Source organism: Tachyglossus aculeatus, chromosome 3 (assembly GCF_015852505.1).
Source record: "Tachyglossus aculeatus isolate mTacAcu1 chromosome 3, mTacAcu1.pri, whole genome shotgun sequence".
In the NCBI taxonomy this organism is placed as follows: Eukaryota; Metazoa; Chordata; class Mammalia; order Monotremata; family Tachyglossidae; genus Tachyglossus; species Tachyglossus aculeatus.
Window position 1 is genome coordinate 86,742,560 of NC_052068.1, and position 13,716 is coordinate 86,756,275.

Here is a 13,716-nt window from a genome sequence, read left to right on the forward strand (position 1 = left end):
AGTGCTCTACACAAAGCGTGCACTCAATAAATACCATTGATGGGCTGTGGGACTACTTTTCTTTAGTTTACAGTCTTTTGTAGCGACAAGGCCACCCTTCCTGCAGATGGTTGGCCCCCTGAAGGGCACGCCGGGGCATTTATGATCATTTGAGGCCAAAGAAGTTGGACGTCTAGGCTTGTAAGTGCCATCTTTGGCTGGCGATAAAAACATATTTTGGCTCTTGAGGATGGGTGGGAGCACCCATGGCAGAAGCTGGGATTGAAGCCTGGGGCCAGAGGAGCCTGGCACCCTGCGGCCCTTGGGTGTTGTTGAGCCACTGGAGAAGAGGGCTGGTTAGAGGCCAAGGGGAAGACTAGAAAAGAATGAAATTAGGACCCCCGCAGCAACAGCCATCACTGCCAGATCAACTAGTGGAGGAAGCATGGGCTAGGAGTCGGATTTCAGTACTGCCTCCACCACTTGTCTGCTGGGTGACCTTGGGCAAGTTACTTCGTTTCTCTGGGCCTCAGTTCCCTCATCTGTTAAACCTCTAAAATGCCAACTCACCCTCTGTACCTCGATTTCGACTGTCTTGCCGCCAACCTTTCACCCATGTCCTGCTTCGGGCCTGGAACGCCCTCCCACTTCATATCCGACAGACAATTACTCTCCCCACCTTCAAAGCCTTACTAAAGGCACATCTTCTCTAAGAGGCCTTTTCTGACTAAGCCCTCATTTCCTCTTTTCCCACTACCTTCTGGTTTCCCATGATTTGCTCCTTTTGTTTACCACTCCCTCAGCCCCATGGCACTTATGTACATAGCCATAATTTTTGTAATTTATTTATATTACTATGTCTCCTTCTCAAGACTGTGAGCTTGTTGTGGGCAGGGAATGCGTCTCTCAACTCTGCTGTATTATACTCTCCCAAGTGTTTAGTACAGTGCTCTGCACACAGTAAATGCTCAATAAATTTGATGGATCGAATGGGGATTTTGACTATGAGCCCTACATGGGATGTGGACTGTGTCCAACTTGTTCTACCTCAGTGCTTAGTACAGTGCCTGGCACAAAGTAAGCACTTAATAAAACTTACCTTTTTTTAAAAAAAGTGATGTCTGCTGCTCTTTTCTTATTTTTGGTCATTTCTGACAAGTACTACAGGAAAGATAGGAAGCTTCCCCTGGTGGAGGCTGTGTTTTTGTTTTAGGTAAGTGACATGACATGACATTGTTCTAACTTCATTACTTTAAAATCCACTGCACAGCACTGCTGTTGAAGCACATTAGTAATGGAACAAGTCAAATGCAATTGTAGAGTGAGACAGCTGGGGAATGGGCTCTGGAGATGTGTCGACCTCCAGTAATCGAGCTTGTCTTGCAGCCTTGTTCGGAGACTAGGTCCCACTTGGAGAAAATGCCTAATGGGCAAGATAAGTCCATCAGGTCATTTTGAAGCCGTGACACTGTTTTCCCTCTAGTGCTGCTGCTGTGATACAGGTGAATGTGTGTTTTTACCGTACGTTTTGGCTAGAGAGCAGTACCGTAATTAGAGAACGTTCTTTCAATAATGTGCATCCGATTCAGAGTGATGGAGTGCCAGAAGAAATGATTGTGTGCATGCACACAGTATCAGACAAAGGGTTAGTTCAGCATAGACCCCTGTGTTAAAGGACAGCTGAGTGTATGATGAAAATTTATGTCTTCCAAATGAATTCTGTGGTTGAACAAATCCTCATTCAAAGAAGAACACCTAGCCCACATCCTTTTGATTTTTCTTTCTATAGTTAGCTTTTTTTTACAAATAGGCATACTTTATATATCATATTTCACTTATATGATTGGATTTCCATTTTCCATTTTAATATTTTTTGGTTTAAATAAAAGAATAAGAAAATGGAAAGCTTGGAGTGAAGTACTGGATTATGGCCATGCAAAACTCCATACTGATCTTCCCCTTCCCTCCCCATATCCTCCACCCCCGGCCTTCCACTTCACTTCAGTGCAGAATTTGAACCTTCCCCCCATGGTCTTAATTAGGATAGAACCTGAGCACCACCTGAAAACCCAGCCATAGTATCGCTTAACTGCTTTCCACAAGCCAGAGTTCCCGCTTCTGTGTTTACCAATTCTTGATGCTATCTTGCAATTAGGGAATATTTGCACATTACCGTTTCTCTTGGGCAGGGGTCGTGGCTCAGTAGGAAAGAGCCCGGGCTTTGGAGTCAGAAGTCGTGGGTTCAAGTCCCGGCTCCACTAATTGTCAGCTGTGTGACTTTGGGCAAGTCACTTCACTTCTCTGTGCCTCAGTTACCTCATCTGTTAAAATGGGGATTAAGACCGTGAGCCCCCCGTGGGACAACCTGATCACCTTGTAACCTCCCCAGTGCTTAGAACAGTGCTTTGCACACAGTAAGCGCTTAATACATGCCATCAAAAAAAACCCACCTAGGACTCGAGAAGCATATCTGCCTCTTCTTGGGGCTAAATGTGGCTCCCGGTTAGGGCCAAGGGGGTGTCTCCAGGGAGCAGAGCCGGTGCGGGCCTGTCACACCATCCAGCCTTCCTCCTCCACTCCTCTCCCCCTTCCTCCTGCATCAGAGGCAAGCCCGGGGTGAGGTAGACAATGGGAAATTGACAGAACAACCTTAAAGGAATGGAAGTTTTTCAGTTAGGCCTAGGACAGCTGGCACCCTTGCTCCTAAATAAAACAGACATCTGTGATAACAGATAATCGCCATGAGAGTTTTTCTCAACGAATCGTCAGAGTCCTGCTCATGGAGATCTATTAGATGGTACAAAATGAATATATATATATATATATATTAGTAGAGATAGTTTCTGAGAGTGTTTTGTGTGTATGTGCATGCGCACGTACACACACATCCCTTCTTTCCAATTTTAGATTGTTACTGGAAGACAGGAACCTAGTGTGCTGATTTTTCATTGTATTTTCCCCGGAGATACTTAATAAATGATTGTGGGCATGATGTCTGTTTTAGAGAAATTGTAAAGTTTTTAAGGGTAAAAGTGTTTTCTTGCCAATTGTATTCAGTGATTGGAATAATACTGGGATCTGAGTACATCTCCCTTTTTTCTTCTAGTGCTGAGTTGAAGCTTTTGGAGGAAGCAACCGTCTCAGTCTGCAAGTCTCTAGGTAAGAGAAGTGCCGTGGACTTCAGTGTTGCGGCATTATTCCTAATGCCCTGCTTAGTCATTCTTCTGCATGTAAATGTGACCCTTTGTCGCCTCCATTAATAATACGTTCTTCTCCAAGTTCTTTTCCGTTATATGTGGGTGTGTGTGGGTAGGGTGAGGGAAAAGGCCTTGGACACCAACACGAATCCCGGCTCTGCCAATTGTCTGCTGTGTAACCTCGGGCAAATCACTTAACTTCTCTGTGCCTCTGTTCCCTCATCTGTAAAATGGAGATTAAATTAAGACTGTGAGCCCTATGTGGGACAGGGACTGTGTCCCACCCGATTATCTTGTATCTACCCCGGCGCTTAGAGCAATGCCTGGCTCATAGTGAACACTTAATACTTTTATTATTATTATTATTTTTATTATTATTATTAGAAATGCTTTAGTATTCTGCCTCATTCTTCGAATCTACATTACATCACAAATATGGAAAATGGCACCAGCGACTTAACCTAGACAGTGACCTCCACATCCTAAATACTTTTCAGCCAGTGTCATTGTATAGTTTCTTCGAATATGAACATGTTTGTTCATGAACAGGTGTAAGTGTGAGCCTGATTTTGGTCATCAAATGATGTTTTCGGATAGACTTCTGAAAATCATTTTAATTTTTTTTAAAAAGTGAATTCCTACTCATTCCATCTTCTCCAGTCATTTGAAAGGCAAACCCATTGGGGGCCTTTGAATAAGAATGGCAAAGTAGGTCAGCTCTCAGGGTGATTGTTTTGCTTTGATAATTTCAGTGGCATTTTAAGGATGCCCATTCCTCGGATAATACTTTGGAACAGAAATGAGGTCATTCATTGAGACTGTGAGCCCCACGTGGGACAGGAACTGTATCCAACCCGATTTGCTCGTATCTACCCCAGCACTTAGTGCAGTGCGTGGCACTTAGTAAGTACTTAACAAATACCATAATTATTATCAATATTAAGGAAGGGGAATTGAGGGAAGGTTTGGGTAAAGATAAGGGAGTTTCAACTTCTAATTGAATCTCTGTCCTGTTTAAACACTAACATGGACTTAATATCCATTTTCTCCCACCCACGATCCTGGGGGTAGATTGATATGCATCTGGATTGAGCACAATTCTTTGCCAAGACAAAGTATTCGTATCAGCGCTTAGAACAGTGCTATGCACATAGTAAACACTTAACAAATGCTATTATTATTATTATTCAGACTATCTAACTTTGAAATCAGTATCAAAACTTAAAAGTGGGTCTGATAGCACATTGGCATTACAGTCACATAATTACGACCACATGGATGCATGATCACAATTAACGATTGGTTTAAAAACCTTCTTTCCCCATAGTTGAAAACAATCCTCGGACAGGAAATCTCGGAGCGCTGATTAAGGTCTTCCTTTCTCGAACTAAAGAACTAAAGATTTCAGCAGAATGTCAAAAGTAAGTTGGAAAGTGAAGCAATAGCTTCTTTTTACATTTAATGTAGTTTTATGGATGTCTGAACTGTTCATTTGATGGCTGAAATAGAATCTGAATGCTTAACTGGCAAACTTCCTGTTTGGGGTCCCATTCTTTATCGAGAAGATGAATGAAGCATGAAAAGGATGATGGTGGTTATCATCATCATCATCATCAACCACAACAGCCTTTTGTGACTACTGTGTGCAGACTACAGAACAGGGTACATGGGTTCATATAAGAGGATTAAAAGATGTGGTTCCCAGCCATCAGCGTGCTTACAGTGCAGTGGGGGAAGCAAGACTTCACCAAATAATAGATAGAAGAGTAAGAGCGTAGATTAAAATAAAAAATAAGCAGTTAAATTGTGAAGTAGATGAGTCAGTAGCTGTACACATTAGTGAGGTTGGTGATAAAGTGACATGTCGAGGAAGGTTTGGGATTAATCAAAGACTGCTGCTTGATGGAGGTGGCTTTTTAGAGGGTTTGGAGGGTGGGGAAGAACATGGTTGGTGCCAGAGAGAAAGCCAGTTGTCCTATGTATTCTCCCAGTTGGACGGATTTGATGGGGAAAAGTGTTCCGCAGAGAGAGAAAGACAGGTATGAGCAAGGTAGAGTCATGTGAGAGATAAGGTTGGGTTAGCCTGGGAAGAGGATGAGTACAAGCTGGGTTATAGGAGGACAAGAGAGGGGATTAGAGAAGGGAAAGCTGACAGAAACCTTTGAAGTCACAGATTAGGAGTTTTATTTTCTTTGGGAAGAAATGGGTAGCTATTGGAGATTTTTGAGGAAAGGGGGAATGTGTTCCAAATGCCATTTGAAGGTTATTATTATTATCATTATTATACTCGTTAGGTGCTTACTATGTTCCAAATCCTGTACTAAGCAATGGGGTGGATACAAGATAGCCAGTTTAGACCCTGTCACCCAAGGGCTCACAGTGTAAGTAGGATTTAGTTTCCATTTTACAGATGAGGAAACTGAGGCACAGAGAAGTGAAGTGACTTTCCCAAGGCCACAGCAGACAAGTGGCAGGGCCAGGATTAGAACCGAGGCCCTTTGACTCCCAGGATTTTAGTCCTTCTTCCCGATGCTATATTCTCCTAGATTTAGGAGATTTTGAAAAGGGAAGAATCTTGAGGGAGGGAGATCGGTAAGGAGGCCGGTACAATAATTTACTCATTCATTCATTCAGTTGTATTTATTGAGCGCTTACTGTGTGCAGAGCACTGTACTAAGCGCTTGGGAAGTACAAGTTGGCAGGTAATGGGGACTTGAACCAGGGTGGTGGTAATAAGGGTGGAGAAGGAGAGGGCAGATCTCTAAGAAATAGAAGAACTGGCAGAATTTATAGAGACACTAAATAGGAGGTAAATGTCAGAGAGGCATCAAAGGTTCTGAGCTTCTGGGACGGGGAGAATGGTGGTATTACTGGGAGATGGGGTTTGCAGGAAGAGGAGGTTTAGACATGGAAGTTGAGGAGTTCAGTTTTTGACATATTGATGGTTCACCTAAATAGAGAGTTCCCAGAAGCAGAAAAAGAAGTTACGTGGCCTAGTGGAAAGAGCACAGGCTTGGATGACAGAGGACCAGGTTTTAAATCCTGACTCTGCCACTTACCTGCTATGCGACCTTGGGCAAGTCATTGAATTCCTCTATGCCTTAGTTTCCTCATCTGTAGAATGGGGATTCAGTGCCTGTTCTCCCTCCACCTTAGACCGTGAGCCCCATGTAGGGCAGGGACTGATTATCTTTTATCTATGGCAGGATTTGTCACAGTGCTTGGCCCTAAGCAAGCGCTTAAACAAAAACCACAATTATTATTATTATTATCATCACCAATGGTATTTGAGCGCTTACTATCTGCAGAGCACTGTACTGAGTGCTTGGGAGAGTACAGTATAGCAGAATCGGCAGTCACGTTCCCTGCCCGCAACGAGAAGCAGCGTGGCTTAGTGGAAAACGCCCGGGCTTGGGAGTCAGAGGTCGTGAGTTCTAATACCGGCTCCGCCACTTGTTAGCTGTGTGACTTTGGGCAAGTCACAACCTCTCTGTGCCTCAGTTCCCTCATCTGTAAAATGGGGATTAAGACTGTAAGCCCCACCTGGGACAACCTGATAATCTTGTATCCCTTCCAGTGTTTAGAACAGTGCTTGGCACATAGTAAGCACTTAAAAATGCAATTGTTATTATTATTATCCACATGTAGATCAGCTGGCTTAGTGGAAAGAGCCCGGGTTTGGGAGTCAGAGGTCATGGGTTCTAATCCCGGCTCTGCCACTTGTCTGCTGTGTGATTTTGGGCAAGTCACTTAATTTCTTTGTACTTCAGTTACTTCATCTGTAAAATGGGGATTAAAACATTGAGCCCCATGTGGGACAACATGCTTACCTTGTATCTACCCTAGTGCTTAGAACAGTGCTTGGCACATAGTAAGCACTTAACAAATACCGTCATTATTAGTATTATCCACATGTAGATCAGATGCAGGATTAGGAACCCAAGATCAGGAATCCACTTTGGGATTATTAATTGCCTGGCTGGCTCTGAGTCATTATGTATGTACACACAAACTATGTCTACTTCACTCTTTCATAGCAGCCTCTGGTCCTGTATAGGAATTGGTAAGTAATGAAAAATTCTGCAGGCACAAAAGAACCCAACAGAATGCAACCGATTGACATAGCTTTAAAAGTTTTTGGAACAAAACTGTTTTTTCTCTTTAAGAAACGAACTGATAAACTTTATTCATGTATGTATTTTTTTCCTAACTGTTTTTTCTATTTAAGAAACAAACTAAAAAGCTTTATTCATATATATATATTTTTTTCCTGTTTCCTTTTTAGCCACCTCTTCATTTGGCAAGCACACAATGCTTTGTTTATCATTTGTTGTCTGTTAAAAGTGTTCATCTCTCAGATGACTGAGGAGGAAATGCTGCTTCATTTTTCATATGAAGAACAATCTCCAGGGACGTATGGTAAGTCCTGCTTTAAAGATACCTAATGAGGCACTCGTGAAGAGAGAACATTCAGATCATTAGGGCAGGATTTAGGAGGAAAGAAGGGGTACTTAAAAAAAAGGAACACCATTTCACACATCCTCCCCTTTCTACTCCTTTGTGTTTAGTCTTTTCTTCAAATCTCATCCCCTCACTTTGACATTAATTAAAATCATCATCATCAGTGTGCGATCAAGTGTCTGTGAGGTTCAAGTCCTTCTTTAGGTCACTCCCCTCAACGCCCCAAGTAATATCTTCAAAGCTCACCTTGTAATTTAGGTGATGGAAAATTTCTGTACTTTAAAGTTTATATGACACTGCAGAGCAATGCTGAAGGAAGTATTTTGCAGACGAAGGTAGGCAGCCAGCAATTTTTCTGGGATAGTTTACTTGCAATCCTCCCTGAAGGTAGAGAGATGGATTTGATAGCACCACCAAGGTCCTACGGTTGTATAATTACAGAGTAGTCACAGAAATCAATATGACCAGTGTTCCAGCATGAATTATTCACTTACCATTGGCTAGCTCTAATTTAGAGAGTAGATATTGGAGATCATTAAAAATGGGTTGAGCATTTTTCTTTGTAAAAAGAAACAGCAGCTGAATGCAAAACAGGCAGGGTACACTCCGCCGTCCAGCTGCTCAGAACATGACGGGCGGGCACGTCGACCGTTCCTGTCATGTGAGCTGGCTCTGTTAGTTTCAAGTGAGCAGCTCCAGAGCTGTTACTGCTTGCGTGTTGCCCTCTAACCTTTACAAGCCTGGGTCAGCCTGCAGACCCCGCGGGACCCTGCCCTACTGACATAGGTCCGAATTGGGCCCGCTTGAGTTGACACCAAACCTGAGCTCAGTTTTTCAAGGGTTGGGAAGCTCTTCTCAAGCATCCCCTAATTGAGTCATTCATGGTTTAAGCTAGAGTGGAAGTTCCTTGACAGCAAGGAATTGTGTCTTTCATCCCTGAACTAAAAACGTGGAAGAGGACGGGGCTTTGCACACCATCCCTGATCAGTAATTGTTCAGTGGATTCCATTTCAGTCGCTTGAATTTGCGGGTTTTCAAAATCATGGGGCGAAATCGATCAGAGTATGTTTGGTTTTGTTCTCTGTCTCCCCCTTCTAGACTGTGAGCCCACTGTTGGGTAGGGACTGTCTCTATATGTTGCCAATTTGTACTTCCCAAGCGCTTAGTACAGTGCTCTGCACACAGTAAGCGCTCAATAAATACGATTGATGATGATGATGATCAGACATTATTTGCTGAGCGCTTACTTTATGCAGGGCACTCGCTTACTGTATGCAGGGCACTGTAATAAGTGCTTGGAGAGTTGCAGTATAACAGAGTCGGGTGACATGTTCCCCGCCCAGAGCAAGCTTAGAGGGGAGACAGGTGTCAGTATAAAGAAATAAATTATAGATATGTACATAAGTGCTGGGGAGCTGAGGGAGGGGTGAATAAAGGGTGCAAATTTTAGTGCAAGGGTGATGCAGAAGGAGGAAGTGAGGACTCGGGCAAGGTCAGATATCGCCTGGGAGAGCTGTGTAGTGCTATCAGCGGAGACAGTGACACATCCTGGGGCTGGTGTGGTCAGACGAGTGAGTTGGGGTGCGTAATGGGAGCGGAGGAACAAATGTGGGCCTGCTGCTGGGAAGCTCAGTCAGCAGTTGAAAGGGAAGAGGGCCCCTTTAAAAGTGAGGGGCACTGTGGCCTAGAGGAGAGAGCACAGTCAGACCTGGGAGTCTGAAGGACTTGGCTTCTAATCCCAGCTCCCCCACCTAGCTGCTGCATAACCCTGGGCAAGTCATTTCACTTCTCCGGGCCTCAGTTACCTCATCTGTAAAATGGGGATTAAGACTCTGAGCCCTCTGTGGGACAGTAATTGTGTCCAGCTCTGAGCCCTTTGTGGGACAGGGACTGTGCCCTATCCAAATTACTTGTAGCTTCCCCGGGCATAGTGCAGTGCCTGGCACATAGTAAGTGCTAACAAATGCCATTATTATTATCATTATTATTATTACTACTACTGTCATAATTATTATTATTATTATTATTTAAGAAGTCACTCATGCCACAACTCCGTGTCTCTTCAAAGTTAGGGCCTTGGGAGCAGAGAGCCTGAATTTTACCAAGATGAATTATTCTTATTAATATATGTCTCCCCCTCTAGACTGTAAGCCTGTTATAGGCAGGAAGCATGTCTGCCGTTTCAGTTGCATTATACTCTCCCAAGGTCTTACTACAGAACTCTGCACGTAGTAAATGCTCAGTAAATACCATTGGTTGATTGTGCGGTTTGGATCATGCTGCTTCAGAGGAGAATTGAGTTGGATCAAGCCCCCCCAAATACGGCCTTTGCAGAGTGCTCTAAAACTAATTGCTTACTCTTTCTCTGCCCTTTAGGAAAATCCAGAAAATTATGAATGGGGGAGAATTAGCAGGGTTCTCCTTTGTGCATTCTGTTCCTCTCCCCCTCGTCCCCCTCTCCATCCCCCCCATCTTACCTCCTTCCCTTCCCCACAGCACCTGTATATATGTATATATGTTTGTACATATTTATTACTCTATTTATTTATTTATTTTACTTGTACATATCTATTCTATTAATTTTATTTTGTTAGTATGTTTGGTTTTGTTCTCTATCTCCCCCTTTTAGACTGTGAGCCCAATGTTGTGTAGGGACTGTCGCTATATGTTGCCAATTTGTACTTCCCAAGCTCTTAGTACAGTGCTCTGCACATAGTAAGCGCTCAATAAATACGATTGATGATGATGATCTACCCTACACATTAATAGCCCACCTAGAATCCATTTCTCAACACTGGATATTGTAATTTGATCGTAGTGAGTGTAATTTTATCAATAACAGGCAAGGTGTCAGGAAAGGGATAATATAGAAACATAACCTCAGGAACAGCAATTGAAATTGAATAATTGAAAAAAAATAGTGGTATTTGGCATCCGTAGAGCAATCAGAAGAAATTTAGGGTGTTTTTTTTTTTTAAAAAAAAACCTAACCATTTTTTTGAGTTGTGACAATCATAGCTATCCCGTATATAATTTGTATTTTTAATTTTACACAGCGCCCTCCAGTGACCAAAGCTGGGCACTGCTCCTCTCTGTCTTTTTTTTCCATGGTATTTATTAAGAACTTACTACATGCTAGCACTATATTAAGCACTGCGGTAGATTGAAGCTTATCAGGTTGGACACAATCCCATGTCCCACATGGGGCTCACAGCCTTAATCCCCATTTTACAGATGAGGTAACTGAGGCACAGAGAAATGAAGAGACTTGCCCAAGGTCACAAAGCAGACAAGCGGTGGACTTGGTATTAGAACCCAGGTTCTTCTGACTATCAATCAATCAGTCAGTCGTATTTATTGAGCGCTTACTGTGTGCAGAGCACTGTACTAAGTGCTTGGGAAGTACAAGTTGGCAACATATAGAGACAGTCCCTACCCAACAGTGGGCTCACAGTCTAGAATCAGGCCTGTTCTCTATCCTGTAGGCCATGCTGTTTTGCTTGAGGCTGCTTTGCAATCATCTCCAGTAGCTTTTAGTACTTCAGAAGCTAAAAACAGTTTCCAGCATCTTGTTTATTTCTGTTTTTTTCTTAATTTTATTTTATTTTATTGAACCTGGTTAGCCTTGGAACAACAACCCGTTTCCCTCCTTCCCTTTCCTCTGTGCCCTAACCTGTATTTTTCTCAGTATTTTTTAAGCTTTGCATCTTTGTTCCCAAAATTCTTCATTCTACTACCGGGGAAGCAGGATGGCCTAGTGGATAGAGCACAAGCTTGGGAATCAGAAGGACCTGGATTCAGTCTGCCACTTGTCTGCTTTGTGACCTTGGGCAAGTCACTTCACTCCTCAGTGCCTCAGTTGCTTAATCTGTAGAATGGGGCTTAGGACTGTGAGCCTCATGTGGGCCATGGACTGTGTCCAACCTCATTATCTTGTATCATTATTATTATTATTATGGTATTTGTTAAGTGCTTACTATCCAGCGCTTAGAACAGTGCTTTGCACATAGTAAGCGCTTAATAAATGCCATTATTATTATTGTTGTTGTTATTATTATTATTATTATTATTATTATTATTATTATGTGCTAGGCACTTTACTAAGCACCAGGGTGGATTCAAGCAAATTGGGTTGGACATTGTCCCTGTCCCCCATGGGGCTCACAGTCTGGATCCCCATTTTACAGGTGAGGGAAGTGAAGCCCAGAGAAGTGAAGGTCCTTGCCCAAGGTCACACACCAGGCAAGCGGCAGAGCCAGGATTAGAACCTATGACCTTCAGACCCCCAGGCACGTGCTCTATCATGACTGTGTCATGCTGCTTCCCCTATCTATCCCAGCGGTTAGTACGGTGTCAGACACATAGTAAGCGTTTAACAAATGCCATATATTGAGGCACTCAGATTGAAACCCAAACACAACCAGGGCGGGACTCAAGATAGCCCGTGGGAATTCCAAATTGCCACCCCACCGCCATTATGTTGTGACTAACTAAAAGGAAATCCCATGTAGCACTGCTGGGGGTGATGCTTCCCCCTTCATCTACTGCCTCCTACCTTTACTTCCCATCTTCCCCCATAGCTGACTGCCGCCCCCATGTTCTACCCTTCCGGCGATGTGGCGGGCATCCCCTAACTCGCCAGCCCTGTGAATGGCTGGACCACCCCGGCGACTGCTGTGTGCCCGTTTACTTGTTTTGATGTGTATATATATATATATATAATTCTATTCATTTATATTGATGCTTGTTTACATGTTTTGATGTCTGTCTCCCCCCTTCTAGACTGTGAGCCCATTGTGGGCAGGGATTGTCCGTCTTTGTTGCTGAAATGTACTTTCCAAGCGCTTAGTACAGTGCTATGCACACAGTAAGCGCTCAATAAGTACGATTGAATGAATGAATGAGCGAATCCCTCCCAAGTGGACCTTCTAACTGTCCCTCACTCTCCAATTTCCTTTTTCTGTCCCCTCACCTGGAACTCCCTCCCTCTCTGAATCGAACCAACTGCAGCTCTCCCCACATTCAAACCCCCTCTAAGCGCTTAGTACAGTGCTCTGCACACAGTAAGCACTCATGCGACCCGCCCCCGAGCAGCTCACCTCCTCCAGGAGGCCTTTCCAGACTGAGCCCCCTCCTTCCTCTTCCCCTCCTCCCCCTCCCCCCCCGCCTTACCTCCTTCTCCTCCCCACAGCACCTGTATATATGTTTGTACGGATTTATTACTCTATTTTATTTGTGCATATTTATTCTATTTTATTTTGTTAATATGTTTTGTTTTGTTCTCTGTCTCCCCCTTCTAGACTGTGAGCCCACTGTTGGGTAGGGACCGTCTCTATATGTTGCCAACTTGTACTTCCCAAGCGCTTAGTACAGTGCTCTGCACACAGTAAGCACTCAATAAATACGATTGAATGAATGAATGACTGCCAGGGACAATCTTTGCTTTTGAAGTCCTGCAGCCACAGCCGTGGATGCATGAGCCGGGTTTGGAGCCGGGGCCCTTACGGCAGTCTTTTTTTTTTTTAGAAATATGGTATTCATTAACATCTTTCTATGTGCCAGGCATTTTTTTAAGTGCTGGGTAGATATAAAATAATCAGGTTGGACACAGTCCCCTGTCCCTTTGTGGGGCTCACAGTCTTAATTCCCATTGTACAGATGATGGACCTGAGGCACAGAGAAGTGAAGTGATGTACCCAAGGTCACACAGCAGATAAGGGGCAGAAACCAGGTACTTCTGTCTCTCAGGCCCAGCCTCTGTACACCAGGCCAGGCTGTTTCTCATAATGCCATGCCGTGCACATCACCAGCACACAGCAGTTAGCACAGTGTCCTATGGGTCAAGAATCATACGCAGGCCTCACAAGACCCTCGAATCCCAGTCGGAAACCTCCTTGTAGCCCACTCTGCTCATGTCCTGTTATTTTAAATCTGCCTTCCAAAGAGAAACCACTTTGGTCATTGTAATGGCAGCTGAGACATTACGAGGCAAGTTTGTTTGCAGGTCTGGTTATATTATCTTACCAGCAGAAGGTTTTTTTTTAAATATTTCCAAAGGTTATTTTCTTCTGTCGAGCTA

General features: G+C 43.7%; 1 protein-coding gene across 3 annotated transcripts in view; it reads left to right on the forward strand.

The window, feature by feature from the left end:
* Window positions 1–13,716, forward strand: part of DYM (dymeclin) — a 523,552-nt gene that overhangs the window by 62,652 nt on the left and 447,184 nt on the right. For all 3 annotated transcript variants that reach the window (XR_005449814.1, XM_038743768.1, XM_038743767.1), the window contains exons 3-5: window positions 3,086–3,138; window positions 4,504–4,597; window positions 7,462–7,595. Coding sequence is in view for 2 of the 3 variants with exons in the window: in XM_038743768.1 (XP_038599696.1) it covers window positions 3,086–3,138; window positions 4,504–4,597; window positions 7,462–7,595 (281 nt within the window). In the remaining variant the exon portion in view is untranslated. The remainder of the gene's footprint in view (window positions 1–3,085; window positions 3,139–4,503; window positions 4,598–7,461; window positions 7,596–13,716) is intronic.